Source organism: Canis lupus, chromosome 7 (genome assembly GCF_011100685.1).
Source record: "Canis lupus familiaris isolate Mischka breed German Shepherd chromosome 7, alternate assembly UU_Cfam_GSD_1.0, whole genome shotgun sequence".
Classification (NCBI taxonomy): Eukaryota; Metazoa; Chordata; class Mammalia; order Carnivora; family Canidae; genus Canis; species Canis lupus.
In genome coordinates this window covers 56,066,343-56,087,326 of record NC_049228.1, presented here as the reverse complement: position 1 = coordinate 56,087,326, position 20,984 = coordinate 56,066,343, and the positions used below count along the sequence as shown (strand labels likewise).

At 40.6% G+C, this 20,984-nt stretch overlaps 1 protein-coding gene across 1 annotated transcript in view; it reads left to right on the top strand.

Moving 5' to 3' along the window:
• The window catches only part of ASXL3 (ASXL transcriptional regulator 3), a 187,639-nt gene extending 167,056 nt beyond the window's left edge, over positions 1-20,583 (top strand). The window contains exons 9-12 of the mRNA XM_038543569.1: positions 1,439-1,535; positions 3,443-3,548; positions 8,058-10,005; positions 12,756-20,583. Of these exons, the coding sequence (XP_038399497.1) occupies positions 1,439-1,535; positions 3,443-3,548; positions 8,058-10,005; positions 12,756-16,472 (5,868 nt within the window). The 3' untranslated portion in view covers positions 16,473-20,583. The remainder of the gene's footprint in view (positions 1-1,438; positions 1,536-3,442; positions 3,549-8,057; positions 10,006-12,755) is intronic.
• The last annotated feature ends 401 nt before the right edge of the window (positions 20,584-20,984 follow it).

Below are 20,984 nucleotides of genomic sequence, written 5' to 3'. Positions count from 1 at the left end.
CATGGCAGCATTCAGCATACCTTATGTTTTTTCACAGCATCTCTCTTCTGAATTTGATCTACCATTATCCAGTTTAGAGTGGTTGGTATAATACTGACTTTCAGTTTCAGTGTTCTCCTTTGCTCCTGAATGGTGGTTCAGCTGACATGTTCATGAAGGCGTTGAGTGACATTTTAAGAGAGGAGTAGTATTTCTGTGGTGAAGATGGAGTGTGGAAAAGACCATAGACAGAAACATGGGGATGAGAAATCTCAGGTAGCAGTGACAATTAAAGATTAGGACACATGAAGCGTATATATGGGAATAAGAGAAAGTCTTTGAAAATGTAATTGGAGCCAGGCCATTGACCAGCAGGTTAAAGCACCTCACACCTTGATACCTGGTCCAGTTCCTGGTTGTCTGTGATGTCCTGCCTCTGCAGTAAAGCTCCTAATCTCTGCAGTACACTACATGCTTTATCTCTAAAGCCATTCTGTCCAAATCCTATCTTGCAGGACCTGGCTTCGCCTCTGGTATCAAGTTCTTCCTCACCACTCATGTCCATCTAGATATCATCCTCCAGCTTTTATTTTTTGCACTTCTTAATTCCCATTCACCCAATGTTTGACACTGTGTTATCTTCATTCCTCAATGATATAAGCAACCAGTCAAGGACAAGGCCAATTCTTTTATCTCCAATGTCAGCAAGCAGACTACATGCACATAGAAGGTGCAATAAATAATTGGAAAGTTAAAAGCATCCAATTTGATGATGCTTATCTGAATCTCTTCTACATGTGAATTTTTAAAAAATTAGTATGTTTAAAGAAAGAAGTTAATAGCATGCGGTTTCACATATTTACACTTTACCATTTACCTGTTTGTGTGTGTGTGTGTGTGTATGTGTGCACCCAAATTGGAAAGAAGTATGAGGGGGTTTGTATGACAGTGTGGGTATATTTGCCTTAATATTTTAGAACTTTTTCTTGTCTAAACTTCAGCCAGAGAAAAAAATCCAAGTGATCAGACTGGATTTCTTTAGCTTTCACAAATTTTAGAAAATTTAATTTATAAAAGATAATAGAAAAAAAATAAAAATAATAAAAGATAATAGAAAGGTATAAACATGGTGATTAAGGTGGTACCACTTAGGACGTAGTAAAATGCTAAAGATATAAAACTGTTTTGATGAAATCCCATGCATTTGTTTTCCTCACTACCAATAATGGGAATGCCTAGTAAAGATTTCCTTTAAATTGTTATATTTGTGTCATTATAGTAGTCACTGTAAAGTGCATTTTTTCTACTAGGAAATTCACCTTCTGCTAGGCTCCTTTTCTTCCTTTCTCCTACCCCGCACTTTCTCTCTCATGCACACACCCTGTTTTCACTTCTTTCCTGCATACTTTTGCTTTGAATTATCCTTGATGGATCTTGTTTTTTTCCGTTTATTTCCTAGATGGGAAGCGATGGAATTTTACGCCTGAGTTCTTCAGCACTAAATAATGAATTCTTTGCATATGCAGCTCAAGGATGGAAACAGCGACTGGCAGAAGGTAAATTTCTCTTTTCCATTATTCTTTGGCATATCTGAATACACACATTGTACTGAGCCTTGCACCTTTCTCTGATTTCTGAGTCTTTTTCTCTCCCTGACGTATACTTTAATGTAGTAAAAACTCTCATTCTATTCCAAATGACTTCACTAAGTCTTTGTTATACTTGGCATTTTTGAAGGAAGCATAATATTATCTGGAATATAATAAAAAAAATTTTGATGTAGCTAGATTTTCTTTGGAATGGTAATTTTAATCACTTACTTGAGGCATTATGTATTCTCTTAATGTCCTAGAGCTTGAATAGTCTTCTTTTAATACTCTCTCCCCCTAAAGCCACCACTTTACCTTATTCTTCCTTTAGTCACCATGATTCCCGAAAGAACAAAAATAACCAATGGTACTATCATTTTACTGCCTTACTTGCTCAAATTGTAATGATCAGGTGTGACCCTACTTACTATACACAACTGAAATAATGCCTCCTTGAGAATATTAATGACTTTCTAATGGCAAAGCCCAGTTTCCTCTTCTTAGTCCTTAAATTTCAGGCTCCTTCTGCAATATCCTTTTTTTTTTTTTTTTTTTTTTTTTTTTTTACCTCGTCCAATTTGAAACGAAACGATCTACCTAAGACATTCACAGTATATTTTAAATTGTTTCCTGTGGCTGCATTGCTGATAGCCGTTCCTCAGTTTTCTTCTAGAGCTTCTGTTCTTCCATCTAATGATACATGATGATGTCTCCACCATTCTCTTGGGTACCTTCTCCTGTAGCTGTGCACATTCGCAAAGCAGACTCTTTCACCTTCTTGGTAGTCCATATGCCAAAAACTTCCATATTGGCTCTAACTCCTTTTTCCTAACTCCATGTTCTGTTCCAAATGCCTGTTGGATCTCCCTAGCTGATTTCAAGCACCTGAAAACTGTAATGTCAGTATTAACCTCACTTTCTTTTACTGTCTGCTGTCCCTTCTGCCCCCTATTTGTTAATATCACCGCTGTCCACAGAGCTCCTCACTTTGAAACTTGATGATCCCTCTGGTCCTCTTCCTTCTCCTGATCTGGTCATGAATTGTCAATTGTGCTGTGAATCTGATTCCCCTTGAACATTCCCACAGCTGCTGGCCTGACTTTACTCTTCCTTTCTCATCTGTGCCATTCAGTGGCCTCCTGGCTGGAGTCCCTCCACTTCGTTTTGTTTCTAAGCCAGTTGTTTGGCCACATTCCTCCCTGAGTGAATGCTGTCAGGACCTCCCTGAGTGAATGCTGTCAGGACCTTCCTCAGTCTCTTGTAGGAAAAATTTAAAACTCTCTTTAAACCATGTATTTGTTAATTGGCCTCAGCCTACCTTTCCCATTTCATTTCATCCTACTCCTGTGTTCCCACAATTGGCCACTCAAAAGAACATAAATATACATATTCATATCTCTGTGCCTTGTGAGTTAATTACTTTATAAAAGCTTAGTCATCCTTCAAAAGCTAACTCAAGAACCATTTCCTGTATGTGGCCTTCCTAATCGATTCAGGCAGAATTAAGTGCCTTTGCTTCTGTACTTTCACTGCTTTTATTCCTACAGCCCATACAGGGCTTTCAGCATTATATTATAGTCAATTGTGTGCCTTTTCTCCCACCAGACTGATTTCATTAAGGACACTGAATATATGCCATTTCATTCACAGCCCCTAGCACACAGTATATTTGCTGAGGGTTTTAAAGTTCACCTATGACTAAATGACTGTTTGAGCCATGTTCATAAAAAGAGAGGCTGTAGAAATGTTGTCAGTACTCTATGTTTTACTTTTCAACATCCATAAAAGCTTACTCAAATTAATTACATGTTTTCTTTATTATTCGGCAAAAGAGATGACCACTTTGACTCAATATATAAGCATTTGCTTTCTAGGAGAATTTACTCCAGAAATGCAGTTGCGGATAAGGCAAGAAATTGAGAAGGAAAAGAAAACAGAACCTTGGAAAGAAAAATTCTTTGAAAGGTTTTATGGAGAAAAGTAAGTACTAGAGCATTTTTTTCTCATTTCTCTCAGAAGGAAATGAAAATGTAATTCTCTGCTTCACATAGCACACTCATATGCTGTAAAACTTAATAAACCTGCGATAAAAGGCAATAGTCCCACGGTGTAAGAAATTGCAGGTAAAATTATAGTGGCATATCAGCACTTAAATTTTTAAAAAATGCGCTTTCAAGGGTTTATAACTTGTCCATGAAAATTCATTTTGGCCTGAAAATAGCACCTGAAATCCTATAGAAGTCAATTATGGCTTTCTTAACTAGATTCTAGTAAAAAATCTCCTGTTTTTAATCCAAGTATGTTCATTAACGAATACTTTAGAACTAAGTAGTTTTAGACACACTTAATTTTCACATTTTTCTGAAAATGTTGACTGTGCATATACATGTGTTTGGAGAAGATCCTGAAGTATTACTCTTTATCTATCTTCCTCTCCGAGTGTAACCGGTTTTTATTATTTCTCTTTTTATGTGTTTCTCTTTAAAATAATACTGGCCACACTTAAGCTTGGTAGCAACTGAATTAAATTGAAAGTAGTTTAGCTTTTGCCTCACATTTAGAAGGGACATATCATACTTGAGCAGAATTAGAGTCTCAGAGACTAGCAGATCCCTAAGGAAGAAGGAAGTCACTGACAATTGACAGTGACTTTAGATCCTCCTTAGAAAGGAATTTGTGCTTGAACTCCCAGGTACATAATTCATGCCTGAAAGTCGTTTTGTGTAGATGTCACTGACGTGGTTGCAGGTAACAAAATCTGTACCAATTGATCTCATTTCATAAAATTTCCCCCTGTAAACAGAGAAAACAATATCAGGAGTCTCATATGAGTGCTCTTGAAAAGGAACTACGTGATTAACAGCCTGCTTAGAGTAGGCTAGCATTTGGTGGAGTGTCCTAAATAGCAGTACTCTCAAGTAGGAAGGCTTGTTTTCATTGCTATCCTAGGACCGTGGATGCATATACATATTTAAGAAAACTTACAGGAGATAATTAATGTGTTTTCTCAAAAATTAAAATGCAGCAGGCTCCTTATATACCTTCAGATATTGTCACCAGCAGTATTACTCAAGCCTGTCTACATCAAAATCCTCACTGGAGCTTTTAAAAATAGATACAGATTTCCAGGACCCATGCCAGACATACTGATTGGGAATGTCCAGTAGTTGAGCCCAGAAATATGTATTTTTAGATGGTCTCTAGGTCATGCTGATGCCCAGCAGGATTAAGAACCTGGAAGATGATATTTCTGACAAAGGGAATGTTGGGAGCACTGTTTTCAGTGCTGGCAAAGGTACAACTGAGCTAGTTACCTCCAGTGCACTGGTCCTTAGTTGTGGTTGACTGTGGGCACTTTTTTTTTTTTTAATTCAGCAAAATTGATTCAGTATCTCATCTAGATGCCAGAGGTGCAGATGTTCACAGGGCTTCTTAGGCTCTGCCCTCAGAGAGCCTGTACCCTAGAGACTACGCATGACAGAGGTCTTCCCCCCCATTCAGCATGTTGTGATTGAGCATATCTGGCTCTGATATGTGTCTAAGAGCTTTGCAAGTATTATTTCACTTACCTACCCAACTGTCCTGTAAGATGGACACCGTTATTACTTTTACATTAAAAAAGGGTTTAGGAAAAAAAAAAAGTGTTTAGGAAACTGAGATACAGTGAAACTGAGTAATTTTTCCAGGTTTTCACAGTGTGGTTAAATGATTTGCTCAGTCACCTAATGCCACAAATCCTTCTCAGAAAAATTCACACATACAATTTTTTTTACATAAAATTTGAGGGCTTCTAGACTTCCATGCCTCTCAGGTTAAGGGCCCCTGCCCTGGAAGTAACAGCTACAATCCTGTGAATAAGCATGATTCCCCATTACGTAACCTCCCTGAGGGCTGAATACAAACAGTTCTCTTTTTTTGACCCTTTTCTTGCTGTAGTTTATCTATAGAGTTTCTGTCCCCTTATGTCACTGGTCTTTGTCTCTTTCTGTCTTCGATTACATACTGGATGACAGAGATATTTTGGACATTTCATTGAGTGCTCTTCTAATGTTGTTACTTCTAGATTACTTGGCTCCAGTGTATGAAGGATTATGTTTCATAGCGTCAGATAATTTTCAGTTGACAAGTGTCTTTTTACTGCTCTAAGTTTTCCCAAGAATGTTGCCATCCAAACTCCCCTGTTTTTAAGAGTTGTCTACTTTAGTTTTTAGCTATTTGTTTGAGGTCTTTATTATGGTTCTTATTGACTTACTCTGCTTATAACATAGTACTGTTCTATACTTGCTTTGGTTACTTAAGAGATCACCCATAGGGATGCTAACTCAGTTATAGGGGTTGGTCTGTTGGTTTACAGTCTAGATTTCTGAACTTAACTGTTTTCCTTTGTGGTGTTATGTGGTGTGCTGTGAAAATCAACCTATGCCTTATGCCATCTTAAATCTATTTTTTTAATGAAAATAATAAAATGTCAACATAAGCATATTTTATGCAGTGCTATTGTCCATATATACATATCTATTATATACATATACACACATGTATAATATATATTACATACATTTGTTATATTTAATGATATTAATATGAATTAGTAATAATAATAATAAATTTATTAGATCCTTATTAACCAACCAGCAGAAATTTGGCTGCCAGTGGATAGGTACTGTATATTCTACACTTAACCTAGTATCAGTGGCATCTCTGCTTGGCCGAGCCCCATATTTCTAGTTGATTATTTTGCTTTAAGTTTATCTGTAATGTAGTTATTCTGTTCCTCTCAGTGTAGATAGTTATAAATTGTAGCTTCGTTTGAACCCATCTTAGGGAAAGTTGAAAGAAAAGAGACTAAGAATGAGGGGGAGTATCTTCTATCTTCTTTTTAGAATCTTCTGAATGTTAGTAAAGAAGTCAATGAATACAATCCAAAAAATGTATCCAGTTTTATTTCCCTTTCATTTTGAGAATTTAAGCAAAAGGTTGAAGGTTTCACTGAGATATTTTCCTGCATCAATACTATTTTAGCTATATTTCTTCAGTCAAATACGTTTTCTCCTTAAGAAAGACATATCTCTTCTGCTTATCTTTGTAATTGTCTGAAGAATTTAACTTCTTTTAGAACAGCTTATTTATCTACCATGTGATGCTGACATTGTAACTTAGTATGATGGGAAAAATTGGTTTACAATATCTTTGTAATTCTGATGAACTTTTCCTTATGACATGAATATTAGTTTGGATTATTTATTTATATTCTTTGCTATCTTTTATGAAATATCTGTATAGTAAGATCACATCAAAGAATTTTAAGGTCTTGCCTCATATAAATGTAAACTAGTAGAATCAACTTTGTTGACACCAAATACATCCATTACTCTTTTGCAAAATTTCCATATTGTCTTAGATTAGACACTTAGAGATTAAAGTAAGGTGAGTAATGCCTTGTACATTGGTGTAAGAGAACTTAATCTTTGGAAGTCTTTTCAGTTTTAAGATTTTACAACCTACCCACCTTGTATCAATCTTATTTGCTTATATTGCATCCTTTGAAAACGGTACAGTTTTTTTTTTAAGATTTTATTTATTCATGTGAGAGAGAGAGAGAGAGAGAGAGAGAGGCAGAGACACAGGCAGAGGGAGAAGCAGGCTCCATGCAGGGAGCCCGATGTGGGACTCAATCCCAGGTCTCCAGGATCACGCCCTGGGCCGAAGGCAGCACTAAACCACTGAGCCACCCGGGCTGCCCTACAGTTTTTTTATGATAAAGACATAGTGCTGCTTTCTGACTTTAAAAGTTTTAGATCTTATACATTTGGCTTTTCTGACCATATTTTTCTAATCTTTTATAGTATGTAAATTTTAAATTCCTTTTACTAACATTTGGCAGAATTTATGTCTCCTTGCTTCCAGAATAAAAATCTATATCAAATAAATAAGTAAAAATGAAAATATATACCTTTTTAAACCAAATGTAGAGTTTAGTTTATTTATGATTATAAAGGCAGTAGAACTAAGTCATCATAAACATGTTTACATAAATTAAGCATGTTAGTGATTATAAAATTAATTTGATGCTCTTATTTCTGTTGAATAAATATATATATACTATATATTGAATATAGTATATATATACACTATATATATACTTTTATTTCTGTTGAATACTAATGCTTTTATTTCTGTTGAATACTATATATAGTATGCTATATATTGAATACTATATATTGAATATAGTGTATATATATACACTATATATAGTATACTATATATTGCATACTATATATAGTATTCAACAGAATGTGTATGTGTATATATGTATATATGTGTATGTACATATATACACATATGTATGCATATATGTATATACATGTATACATATACATATATATGTGTACGTGTGTATGTGTGTGTGTGTGTATATATATATCCATACCTCCAAGTTGTACCTTATTTGTGGTTGAATAATATTTAATACTTATAATTTCTCTTCAGGTTGGGCATGTCAAGGGAGGAATCGATAAAGCTCACTTCTGGACCAAACAATGACGGAGCTGAAAGTTCGTGTGGAACCTCTGGCCTTCCAGGTCTTTCTACACAGACTCCCTTGGAAGAGCAACAGTCAAAAAGCATGAAAAGTCCAACTTCTCCAGAGCCTGATTTCTGTGATACGCTTTGTCCTATGGTAGATGTAGGTAAGGATGTAATGGCGGAATCAGAATCAGAAGATATCTTGATCCCTGAAGAATCCGTGATTCAGGAGGAAATTGCAGAAGAGGTAGAGACTAGTATCTGTGAATGTCAGGATGAAAATCATAAGACAATACCTGAATTTTCTGAAGAGTCTGAAAGTCCAGCCAACTCTCATGAAGAGCCCCAAGTTGCACCTCCTGAAGAGAACTTGGAATCCTGTGTTATGATGAATGATGTTTTAGAAATATTGCCTCATATTGAAGTTAAGGTGGAAGAAAAATCAGAATCTCCCCAGGAAGAAATGTCAGTTGTTATCGATCAGCTAGAAGTCTGTGACTCTCTCATTCCTTGCACTTCATCTGTGACTCATGTCAGTGACACAGAACATAAGGAGTCAGAAGCTGCATTAGAGACCAATACTCCAAAAATAAAAACAACGTCATCTTCTTTAGAAGGTCAGTTTCCCAGTGAAGGAATTGCTGTAGATATGGAGCTACAGAGTGACCCTGATGAACAGCTTTCTGAGAATGCTTGCATCTCTGAAACTTCGTTCTCTTCTGAGAGCCCAGAGGGAGCCTGTACCAGCCTGACATCCCCAGGAGGGGAAACCCAGTCCACCTCAGAGGAATCATGTACTCCAGCCTCCCTTGAGACAACGTTTTGTTCTGAGGTGTCCAGCACTGAAAATGCAGACAAATATAATCAGAGAAATCCCCCCGAAGAAAACCTTCATGCATCTTTGATGTCAGAAATATCTCCAATATCCACTTCACCTGAAATATCAGAAGCATCTCTGATGTCCAATTTACCTTTAACATCTGAAGCATCCCCAGTATCAAATTTACCTTTAACATCAGAAACATCACCCATGTCTGATTTACCTTTGACATCAGAAACATCTTCAGTGTCTTCCATGCTTCTCACATCTGAGACTACTTTTATATCCAGTTTGCCACTTCCTTCAGAAACATCTCCACTTTCTAATTCTTCGATGAATGAGAGAATGATGCATCAGCAAAGAAAGTCCCCTTCCCTATCTGAAGAACCGCTCTCCCCACAGAAAGAGGAAGGCTCTGCTCCTGCCAAGCCCCTGGGAGAGAGCCTTCTCTCTCAACCGAAGACTCTATCAAATACTCCTGAACCCCTCAAAATGGGGTCCTCCATTGTTCCTGAAGCATTTCCATCTGAAGACTTGCACAATAAGACTCTGAATCAGCAGCCTTGTAAATCACATGTTGAAACTGAAAAGCCCTACCCTGCTTCGATTCCAGAACTTCCTTCTATAGAAATAATAAAGGTAAAAAATCATAATATCCTGCAAAGAACAGAAAAGAAAGGGGCATCTTCACCATTGGAGCTATCTGTCTTTTCTGAAGAAACAGAGACTAAGGGAAATGAGCTTCCATCAGCTAAGTTACAGGACAAGCAATATGTCTCCTCAGTGGATAAGGCTTCATTTTCAGAAGGCTCTAGAAATAAAACACATAAGCAAGGGAGTTCACAGAATCGGTTGGAGACCTCACATTCTTCCAAGTTATCAGAGCCCTCCAAATCACCCGATGGGATAAGAAATGAAAGTAGAGAATCCGAGATATCAAAAAGGAAAACTGCAGAGCAGCACAGTTTTGGAATCTGTAAGGAAAAGAGGGCTAGGATAGAAGATGATCAGTCTACCCGGAACCTGTTATCCAGCAGCCCACCTGAGAAAGAACAGCCTCCAAGAGAAGAGCCCAGAGTGCCACCTCTGAAGGTATGGAGTAATAATAATAACAATAAAGACAATTCCAGAGAAATAGGCTTTTCTGTGTAGATGCTTAATTCTCAGAACTAAGTAAGGTTTTTGTCCCTCTAGGTTTTATGTAGTTTATGATCTAATACTCCCAGCACTAGTCTAATATTAAACAATCCTTTTTAAGGATCACTGAGCTCATATGATAATTTTAGATACATGTATATATTTAGACCTCAGCATTTAAGGAAAAAGAAATAGTGAGGGAGAACAGGGCCTGGAGGAACCTATAGGCCACAAGATAGTCTTTTGGGGACTCCAAGGTAGGACCAAGAGGTACATGTACTTGGGGGAAGTTGATAATTTAGCCTCCTATAAAAGTTTAGTAGGATGAGGGAAAGTAGTCAAAAGTCAAAGGCATTCACTAAGGAGGCAAAGGTACAGAATACCAGTTCATTTATTTTCCGGCAAATAATCACCACTACCATTGTCTAGCAGAAGGACCTGACTTATGGAAGAGCCTCATTAAATATTTCTTGAGTAAATCGATGAAATTACTTTGCATACCTTGAGGGAAAATGCAATAGGTATTTAGATATACAAATCCTATTTTTTGAGATAGTAAAGAGATATTTAACTTCACAAATAATAAAGCCTGTAGTCAAACATTCCCATTTATATATTCTCTTTTGATCCCAGGTAGGTTTTAACTCTCAGGAAACAAGCCTTTTATATAAATTGGCTGTGCCTAAGTAAACTGAAAATTAGGATTAATTCAAAAGAAACACTGTTTAACAACAACAACAAAAAATCCTACCCAATATAAGCTATATTTATTTGGTGCTTTCATCTCAGTCCATTTATATTGTTCTACAATAAAGTGGATTATTCCACCATAGGTTTGGTTTAGAATTAAAAACATATTCAAGCTTTGTTTATCTTAGTCTCTTTCTCTTTATTTTACTCTGCCCTGACATCTATTTTTTGTATGTGTCTCATGATATCCATAAGGCTGACTTTTAAAAGTGTAGCTGTAGTTATTTTACTTAATGAAGTAACCCCTATTAAATAAAATTCTAGAGATATGGAAGATGAACATTAAACTCCAATTAAAATCCCACTATGCATTTTAATTTCTGAAGCAGTAGAAAGAAAAATGTAAGTGCTTTTCATAGGAAATATTTTTGAACATGGCAGTCTGATTTTTCTTGTCAAAAGCTTGTTTTCAATGTAATACACACTTTACAATAGATGGATACCATAAGTACATTTGGTGTTTGGCCTTGCATTCTTGTTTAAGTATATCTAGGTATAATTTTTAAAATGTTTTTAGTTTTTTTTTTTAACTAAAGAAAATATTTAACAGGAAAAATTGATTCTCCTCTCTAAATTCATTTTTCCATTGGAACCTTTGGATTAGAAGAGAGACATTACAGGTTGGAAAATGAGAAATGCGATAGCAAAGACAGATAATTTCATCCACTATAGTTCCAAAGCATAATTTCAGATTGATATGATCCTACATCATGTGTTAAATGTCGTTTATAGTGTAAATATATGTATGTTAAGAAGAGAGATGTTTTCTAGGAAAAGCTTTTTTTAGAAGGAGAAAAACGAAGGAATCATAGTACCAGTCAACAGCCCTGAACAGGGAACCCAAAGATTCTCTCTGTCAATCCCTATTTCTGTGACCCCAGGGCAGCCTATTTTCCCTCCAAGAGTTTTTTCAGCTGTAAAATGAGGGGCTTTGATTAGTTCCCTTCCAGCTCTCCAAATCTATGACTCTAAGAACGTTTTAGTGACCAGCACATCACAGGCATTGCTATGGGATGTTGGTGTTGGGTCTTGTGCCTCATGAGTTTGGTGATGACTGTGAGTCTCCTAATTAGCATGAGTAGGTGAACAGTGTGACTTTATGAAAATCAGCAAATTGTAGATTACCAGTATCCGAAGGAACTGCCTAAGCTCCATAGTTGCTTTTAGAGGCAGAAAACCAGAGTTACCCTTGCTTTCATGAAAAGATAACGATATGGGATCCCTTTGGAAAGCAGAACACTCTTACAAATATAGTCTCATTCCATCTTTATAGCAGCCCTATGAAGGAAATAGACCAGAAATAACTAGTCTCATTTTACAGGTGAGTTTACAAACTCTTATTGTGCACTTATTGTGCATGTAGGAGCCAGCGTACTGGGTGGTATGAGAGTACACAAAAACTATAGAGTCTTTGGCTCGAGGAGGTCATTGGAGAAATCGAACTGCATGGTGATCCCTGAAATCACAGTTTCTTTGAGTGAAGGCAGGACGAGAATTCTAATTCCCTAACCTCTTGGCTAAGGTTTTTCTCTTTGTGTCAAATTAAGAGATAAACTCATGTAGAGTTAAGGTCCCAGTTTTCCCTGCCAGGAAGGAAGATAATTTAAAAGCTAAATATCTCTAAGCCTTTTTTAGCTAACCTCATTTTAAGAAGCATGGATTTTGTTTCCATTTATATGAGGCATTAAGAAGATGTTTCATTTCCATACCAAATGAAGTCACCGGTTGATGTTTCTGTAGATGAAAAACAGAGATTGAAAATTTTAATTTCACATTCATGCCACATTTATTGTCACTTTATCCCCTAAAGGCCCATTCGGGGATTTAGGTGTCATTCCTGCCACATTATGAGAGAATGCAGCACATCTTCTCTCTCACATTATCGCGTTCCACCTGCCTCCTCTGTGATCATGTACCATGAGCTTTCTCTTTCCATTCTCCCCTTCTTCCTGTAGATCCAGCTTTCCAAAATTGGGCCACCTTTCATTATCAAGAGCCAGCCAGTCTCCAAACCAGAGTCTCGCACATCCCCCAGCACGTCGGTCAGCAGTGGGAGGAATACAGGAGCCAGGACCCTTGCAGATATCAAGGCCCGGGCCCAGCAAGCGAGGGCCCAGCGAGAGGCGGCCGCAGCAGCTGCAGTAGCCGCCGCGGCGAGCATCGTCTCAGGAGCCATGGGGAGCCCAGGAGAGGGTGGAAAGGCAAGAACCCTGGCACACATCAAAGAGCAGACAAAGGCAAAGCTCTTTGCAAAGCATCAAGCCCGGGCCCACCTCTTCCAGAACACTAAAGAGTCCCGGTTGCCTCCGCTCAGCTCAAAGGAAGGGCCCCCAAGCTTAGAAGTCTCTTCTGCTCCTGAAACAAAAATTGAAGGGTCAACTGGTGTGATTATTGTCAATCCAAACTGCAGATCTCCTAGCAACAAGTCTGCACACCTCCGGGAGACCACCACTGTATTACAGCAGTCTCTTAACCCAGCTAAACTTCCAGAAACTGCCACTGACTTATCTGTGCATAGTTCTGATGAAAACATACCCGTGTCACACTTACCTGAGAAAATTGTTTCATCTACCTCTTCTGAAAATAGCAGTGTGCCCATGCTTTTTAATAAAAATTCTGTCCCTGTGTCTGTTTGCAGCACTGCTATGTCGGGAGCAATTAAAGAACATCCCTTTGTGAGTTCTGTTGATAAATCCTCTGTTCTAATGTCTGTTGACAGTGCAAACACTACAATTTCTGCCTGTAACATAAGCATGTTAAAAACCATCCAGGGAACTGACACTCCGTGCATAGCCATTATACCAAAATGTATCGAAAGCGCTCCTGTCCCCGTCACAGCAGAGGGCTGCAGTGTCTCGAGCCCCATGGATGACAAGCCCTTGCTCCTGCCCAGCAGCAGTGCTGGTCACTTAATCCCCAGTCAGTACAACTCTGCGCCAACTCCCTCCATTGGAAAGAACTTGCCAAACCATCTCTCCACGAGCTCTGTCTTGATCCCCCCAACGGGAATTAACAGCCGATTTCCCTCTGAGAAGATAGCCATGCCTGGGAGTGAAGAACAGGCCACCGGGCCCGTGGGCACCACTGTGAGAGCCGCCCTCGGCTGTAGGGAGTCCGGGGCAGTCACAGAGCCTCTGGCTGCACGACCACCTGTCGCAATGTTTACTGGAAGCATGCTGACGATAAACTCTTACGAGAGTCCTCCCAAATTAAGTGCTGAAAGCTCGGACAAAAATTCAGGGCCTCGAAACAGGGCAGACAATTCTGGGAAACCTCAGCCACCTGCGGGGGGCTTTGCACCAGCAGCCATAAACAGATCGATTCCGTGTAAAGTCATCGTTGACCACAGCACCACGCTGACCTCCACGTTGTCTCTAACCGTCTCCATCGAGAGCGCAGAAGCCAGCTTGGACCTCCCGAGCAGGTCAGTGAGGACAGAAGCCTCCATACAGCCCATGGTGTGTCCCCAGGTATCTGTTATTAGCAGGCCGGAGCCCGTGGCCAGCGACGCCGTCGATCACAGTTCTAGTTTCATCGCTGCTTCTGCAGCAAAGCAAGAGTGTAATAATAAAGCGATGCAGGCAGCCGGTTCCAGTCTCCGAGAGGGACCCCTCGTCGTTCCAGATAAACTAAACGAGGTGACCACTCCCAGTAACTGCTTTGCCGAGCAGGCTCGTGGCCCGACTGCTTTCAAGAGTGAAGCGGACACAACCTGCAGCAATCCGTATAACCCGGGCAGCCGGATTTGCTGGAATGACGAGGGGATGAGGAGCACAGGGCAGCCTCTGGTCAGTCACTCCGCTCCCAGTAAGCAGAAAGAATTTCTGGAGCAGAGTGGCCCGAAGGCCATCAAAACCGAGCACGCCGGCTACTCCCACATGCCAGAACTTCACCCCAGGAACCTCCTAACGAACGTCACTCTCCCGGTGAAGTCCGAACCTCACGAGGTGGACAAGGGCTTTAGAATGGACACGGAAGACTTCCCTGGCCCCGAGCTGCCGCCTCCGGCCGCGGAGGTCGCCCCCGGCGTGCAGCAGGCCCAGAGCGTGAAGGCTCCCACCCCTGGCGCCGGGGACGAGCCCATTTCCTTGGCCCCAGACCCCCTGAAGCGAGTCCCCGGTGCGGGGAGCTCCGGCTGCCGGCTGTCGTCCGTGGAGGCTAACAACCCACTCGTGACGCAGCTACTCCAGGGCAACCTGCCTTTGGAAAAAGTGTTGCCTCAGCCCAGGTTGGGAGCCAAGCTCGAAATTAACAGGCTTCCTCTGCCTCTTCAAACTACCTCAGCGGGGAAGACGGCACCAGAGAGGAACGTTGTGGAGCTGCCGTCCAGCTCTCCCAATCCGGACGGGAAGGGCTACCTGGCCGGGACCCTCGCACCACTACAGATGAGGAAGCGAGAAAACCACCCCAAAAAGAGAGTAGCCAGGACTGTGGGGGAACACACTCAAGTTAAATGCGAGCCAGGGAAGTTGTTGGTGGAGCCAGATGTCAAAGGGGTGCCTTGTGTCATCAACTCGGGCATGAGTCAGCTAGGACACAGCCAGCCGTTTAAGCAGGAGTGGCTGAGCAAGCACTCCATGCAGAACCGAATTGTTCACAGCCCCGAGGTCAAACAGCAAAAGCGGCTGCTCCCCTCGTGTAGCTTCCAGCAGAACCTGTTTCACGTCGACAAGAATGGCAGCTTCCACCCCGATGCTGGTACCTCACACAGACAGCAGTTTTACCAAATGCCCGTGGCTGCCAGGGGCCCCGTCCCAAGTGCAGCTCTGTTACAGGCCTCTGCCAAGCCTCCGGTGGGCTGTGGTGCGTTTGCCTTCAATAGGCATCTGGAACAGAAGGGGCTGGGAGAGGTGGGCCTTTCCTCCGCACCTCACCAGCTAAGGTTAGCCAACATGTTATCTCCCAACATGGCCATGAAAGAAGGTGATGACGTGGGAGGGGCTGCACACGCCGTGCCAAACAAAGCACTGGTGCATCCCCCGCCCCCGCCCCCTCCGCCCCCTCCGCCCTTGGCCTTGCCCCCGCCTCCCCCACCGCCACCTCCGCTACCTCCACCTATTCCTAATGCAGAAGTCCCATCCGATCAAAAGCAACCACCGGTTACCATGGAAACCACTAAGAGACTTAGTTGGCCACAGTCCACGGGCATATGTAGCAATATAAAATCGGAACCTCTTTCTTTTGAGGAAGGTTTAAGCAGCAGCTGTGAACTGGGCATGAAACAAGTTTCCTATGACCAGAATGAAATGAAAGAACAGTTAAAAGCATTTGCGTTAAAAAATGCAGATTTCTCTTCCTATTTGCTTTCTGAGCCACAAAAGCCTTTTACCCAATTAGCTGCTCAGAAAATGCAGGTGCAGCAACAACAGCAGCTCTGTGGAAATTATCCAACAATACACTTTGGTAGCACGAGCTTCAAAAGGGCAGCATCTGCAATTGAAAAGTCCATTGGGATTTTGGGAAGCGGCTCCAGCCCTGCCACGGGCCTGCCCGGTCAGAACGCTCAGATGCCCGTTCAGAACTTTGCCGACAGCAGCAATGCGGACCAGTTGGAACTGAAATGCTCTTGCCGGCTGAAAGCCATGATTGTGTGCAAAGGCTGCGGGGCCTTCTGCCATGACGACTGCATAGGTCCCTCCAAACTCTGTGTAGCTTGCCTGGTTGTGCGGTAAGAGCCGAGGAAAGATGCAGTATCCCTTTTCAACACGGAAAAGCCAAACGGCGTCAGCAGCAACAAATTGAATAACTCAGTGGTTTATATCGTGCTAATTTATTTTACTTTGGAACAGATTCTCTTCTCTCTCTGGGATTCTTTACTTGCATTTCCCAGAAAGGGGAGATGGCGTCCCAACCAAGTGGCTCAGCAGCATGTCTTTTACATATTAAGTTGCCATTCCCAGCTCTGGAAAATTTCTGTCCAAGTGTATACAGGTCACTGCCCCATTTGTTTTTTTTTTTTTTTCTTTTTTAAATCCAGATGTAGATAGGAAAAGGACATTTTTAATTACTTAATGCTAACCAGAAATGCAGATGTAGAAGGAGGATGGTACAAGTGACTTAAAGTGGTTGGTTATTCATTCTTCTGTAGATTAACCATTACAACAAGGGTTTTCACAGTTGACTCTTCTGGACCTACCTTGACCACAGTGATTAAATCATATTTGGAAAGGGGAATCTGATTTAAGTGTATGATTCCTTGTATTTGCTCATATCACAAAAGATACATTAAAGGAGGTATGCCATTAATGAACTCCACTGTCCTTCTTCTCTTCCCTCCCTTTTTACTCTTTTCAGAGACTGGCAGCATTTCTGGATCTGCCTTGGACATTGTGCACACATTGTAGTGAAATGTGTCTTATACCTGAAATTGCAGCGTGGGCCCTATGCCCAGTAATCTGGTTTGAGCCCTTTGACACCTGATACTGTAGGATCAGTTGACCAACAGAGGCCCAGAGGCCCAGAGGATTTCAGAGCATCGTGTGTAGCTTTTAAGAGCAAGTATGAAAAAATGCCCTTAAGTTTAAAGAGTAAGCAAGTAAAATGCTGTGTATGCAAACACATAGAAGTGGGTTGATAATGTAAATATCAGTCCATTCTGTTCACTCCAGTACAACTACTAGATACTAAAACTGGGGGGAAAATAATCGTACCCTTTATTGATGACACCAGTACATTCTGGCTTCTGACTCTGCAGAGGTTGGCCACCTCTCAAAGTGTCAATGTTGATGAAAGGAACTACAGAAGGCTGAAGTGATGATACGTTTCTGAACAATTTTTCTCTTATGATTCACAATCTACATAATTATACTTGACTCTGAAATAGCCTTTGTTTTAAAAGTTCTAGGTACTGCATGTTTTGTTTTCTTTCGCCCCCCCCCCCCCCCCCCTCAGGTGAATTCAGTACATTCTTCGTATTTGGGGGAGTGGAACTGCTTTTGAAAACGGGATACTGCATCTTACAAATACCGTCAGTGTTTATCCAGTAAAGTCTGAGTGTTGAGTATTTGAGCTACGTTCCTCATACTTTGACCACCCTCATGCCAGAGAACAGCTGTAGTTCAGGAGGCTCTGTTCCCTAAAGCAAGTTCAAAAGCACATGCACACTGTGGGAAAGATGAAAGACAACAAAGCCACGCCCATTTAACTTCAGATTGCAGAGCACAATATATGGAGTGCCAGTAATTCATTGCTTGACCATGGCTGTAGAATTTAAAAAATGAAACAAATCATGGGGTGGGGGGTATCCTCTGTATCCAGGGTAAGAGTGACAGACATTTTCACATCAATGTAAACTTTTGACATTCCCTTAAAACATGTCTTAAAACTTAACTGGAATAAGCAGAGATTACATTCCTGGAGGGAGAAAAAAACACACTTGTGATTTTTTAATAGGAATCAACCATGGTACATGTTTGTTTGTTTTCTTTCTCCTCCATATTTATTATTGTGATGTTGCCAAATTTTGTTAGGTGATACAGATGTCACTTTCATTAAGAAGTTGCTGATAGCGAAAGATATTTAGAAAAGCAAAGAACGGTCTGCCTCTGTGGCTGAGCTGCCATGCTTCCTTCCGGACCGACCGTCACTTCTGTTTTTCACATTGAAATTAACAAAGCGAACGACTGAGAAAGTGAGCAGTGCACTAACCAGCCCCTCCCGAGGAAGGCGGCGCAAGTTGCAGTGGACCCGTAGTTCCCCTGCGCCAGGCTGTGCTCGGGCGGCATCCTCTCGTGGTCGGCTTGGCTGCAATACCATCCTAGTTCAGAAGAGCACGCTCTAGTCCCACAGAAGGGAGCCCGTAAAATGTAGACCCTTGCATGCCAACTCCTTCCGAATGCAGTTGCCGCTCTACCAGTGTCAGGTACTGGCCACACCAGCAGATTCAAAGATCACTACATCAGTAACTGGCACCGTGTTGAAGAAACCCTGGTCTACGAAGCTTTGCACTCTGTATATGAGGTCCGGCTGAGGCGGAAGTGATACTGAGCTCACTGTCGGTTCCATCATTGTGGGACACTGCCTGCAAGGTACTGGGAATAAAGAAAAAAGTGTCCTTCTGTATGTTTTGATTTTTCACAAAATAGGTGATATTTCACATGATTTTGGTGAATCGATTGTTGATCGTGCATGGATTCTATCACCCAGGTCCAAAGAGGATAATTCTTCTGTGCCCTTTCTCTCTTTTGCCCCAGCTCAAATGCCTAATATTCGCATATGGTTTATATTAGTGAAAAAATTAGTATCTTTGGGCTAAAAAATAATGGAAAGAAAAATTCAGAAGTAAAATGTGGGTCAGATATTTTACAAGTGTCCACTTAATATACATATATGAAAACCAGTATATTCGGATTAGGTAAGTAGGTTCTTAGCTTCCTGATTTCCACAGGTGTCTGCCTATGTGCAAATGTAGTATGTTATTTACTACATGGTTATTGTGGTGTAATGTGCAAATGTTAGTGTGTGCATTATCCTGATCATTGGACACTCTGATATCCCTATCAGGAATAGAACTTGCACATGTAACATGTAATTTTTTTTTTTTTATCACAAAGGATGTATTTCCCTAAGTAGCACTTTTGGAGCAGGGGAAAGCAGAGAACTGCTATTCCCTCATCCCCCTCCTCTATGATATGCATATGCCTGAAGTGTGTAAAGACATTTAGGTAGTTAATGGGCATGTTAATAAGAACGTTCTGATGCAAATTCATTTTCAAAATGAAAATAGTTTTCCTTCCCCAAAGTGAGAGTAGCAGAAATGTTGGTGAACTGAGCACCATAGTTATATATAATATTTCTCTACTAAGGTCTAGTTTGAAGAAAAAAACTTGAAAACAAACCTATGAGGTTGAGCCTGGTTGCTATAAAGACTTTATGGTGGTATGTGTTTCTGGGATGAGCTGTAGAGCAGGTTTAGGTGACTTCTAGACCTTGGATGTTCTAAGTCGTTCAGATTAAACCTACAAAACCCAACAAGCTGGTGCACATGGTGCTTCATAACGCAGCCAAGATTAAGAATACGTGATGTTGCAGCCCCATTTTAAACACTCGCACAGTTTCGCGAGAGGAAGTTACTGTGGCCTTGGTTTCCCGGTTCCTGCTTGGTCTGGTGAGGTTCCAGGTCACAGAAGCTGAAGCCAAGCTTAGGGTTGCATCGTCTCTCTGGTGTGGAGGCCAGCACCGCACTAGCTGCCTGGTGGGAATGAGCCCGTGGAGCATGCAGAGCCCAGAGTCACTGTCTGTCTGTGTTTCTAGAGAACAATGTGAAGAGTCCTAGAAAAGGAACTCGTCAGACTGTCAGGGGCCTATGTAGCCAAAATGTCACTGAATATAAAAATCTTGTCTTCAGTCCTCATGCTTTGTCACTGTAAAGCGAACAAAAAGCATTTTTACTATAATTTAAAGGAGCTGCTTTTTTATAGCACATACTATTTCGCTTTGTACTATATTTGATAGTTGCAGAATAATTTAGACTGTAGAAAAACTTTGTTGTATTTGTACTGTTCATGAATGTTTCCAAAAAAGTGCTTTACTTGGTTGCCATAATTTTCTTGTACTGCTGTATTTTCCCCCCTGCTTCCTAGAAACCTAATCTGATTCATATTTTCAGTACAGTTTTGTTTTGTTTTTTTTAATGTGTGTGTGTGTACTATTTTTTGGGGTCAGTATTCTGAATGTTTACATCTGTTTGACATTAGCCATTTAATGCCTTTAAAAAAAAAAAAAAAAAGGCGGTATTACTCCTACAGTGTAACAGCAAAATGTGAAATCAACCCAAACATAACATGCATGACAAACACAGATTGGGGGCGAAGGCCCTGAACATACAGACATTTTATATCAGCATACAGAAAAGTAAAACCCTCCTTCAGTCCTCTACCAAAGAATATATTATTCCCACAGGAAAAACTCACAAAAGGTGTGTAAAATCCTCAGAAGGGGGAGCAGTTGATTCAGTAAGACTGCTACAATTTAATACTGTTATGCTTGCTTTGATACCTGACTAAATGTGACTCAGTGCAACAAGCATTTAAACAATTTTTAGACAGTGTTTTGTTTAGAATTCAGGGATCATGCATTCTTTAATGGTGCTGTTTGTTTTTTATTTCTTTTCTACAAAGAAGAAAAGTGTTGCCTACAAAAGTGACTGCTCACAATACCATAAGTTAAATGAAATGAAATGTTTG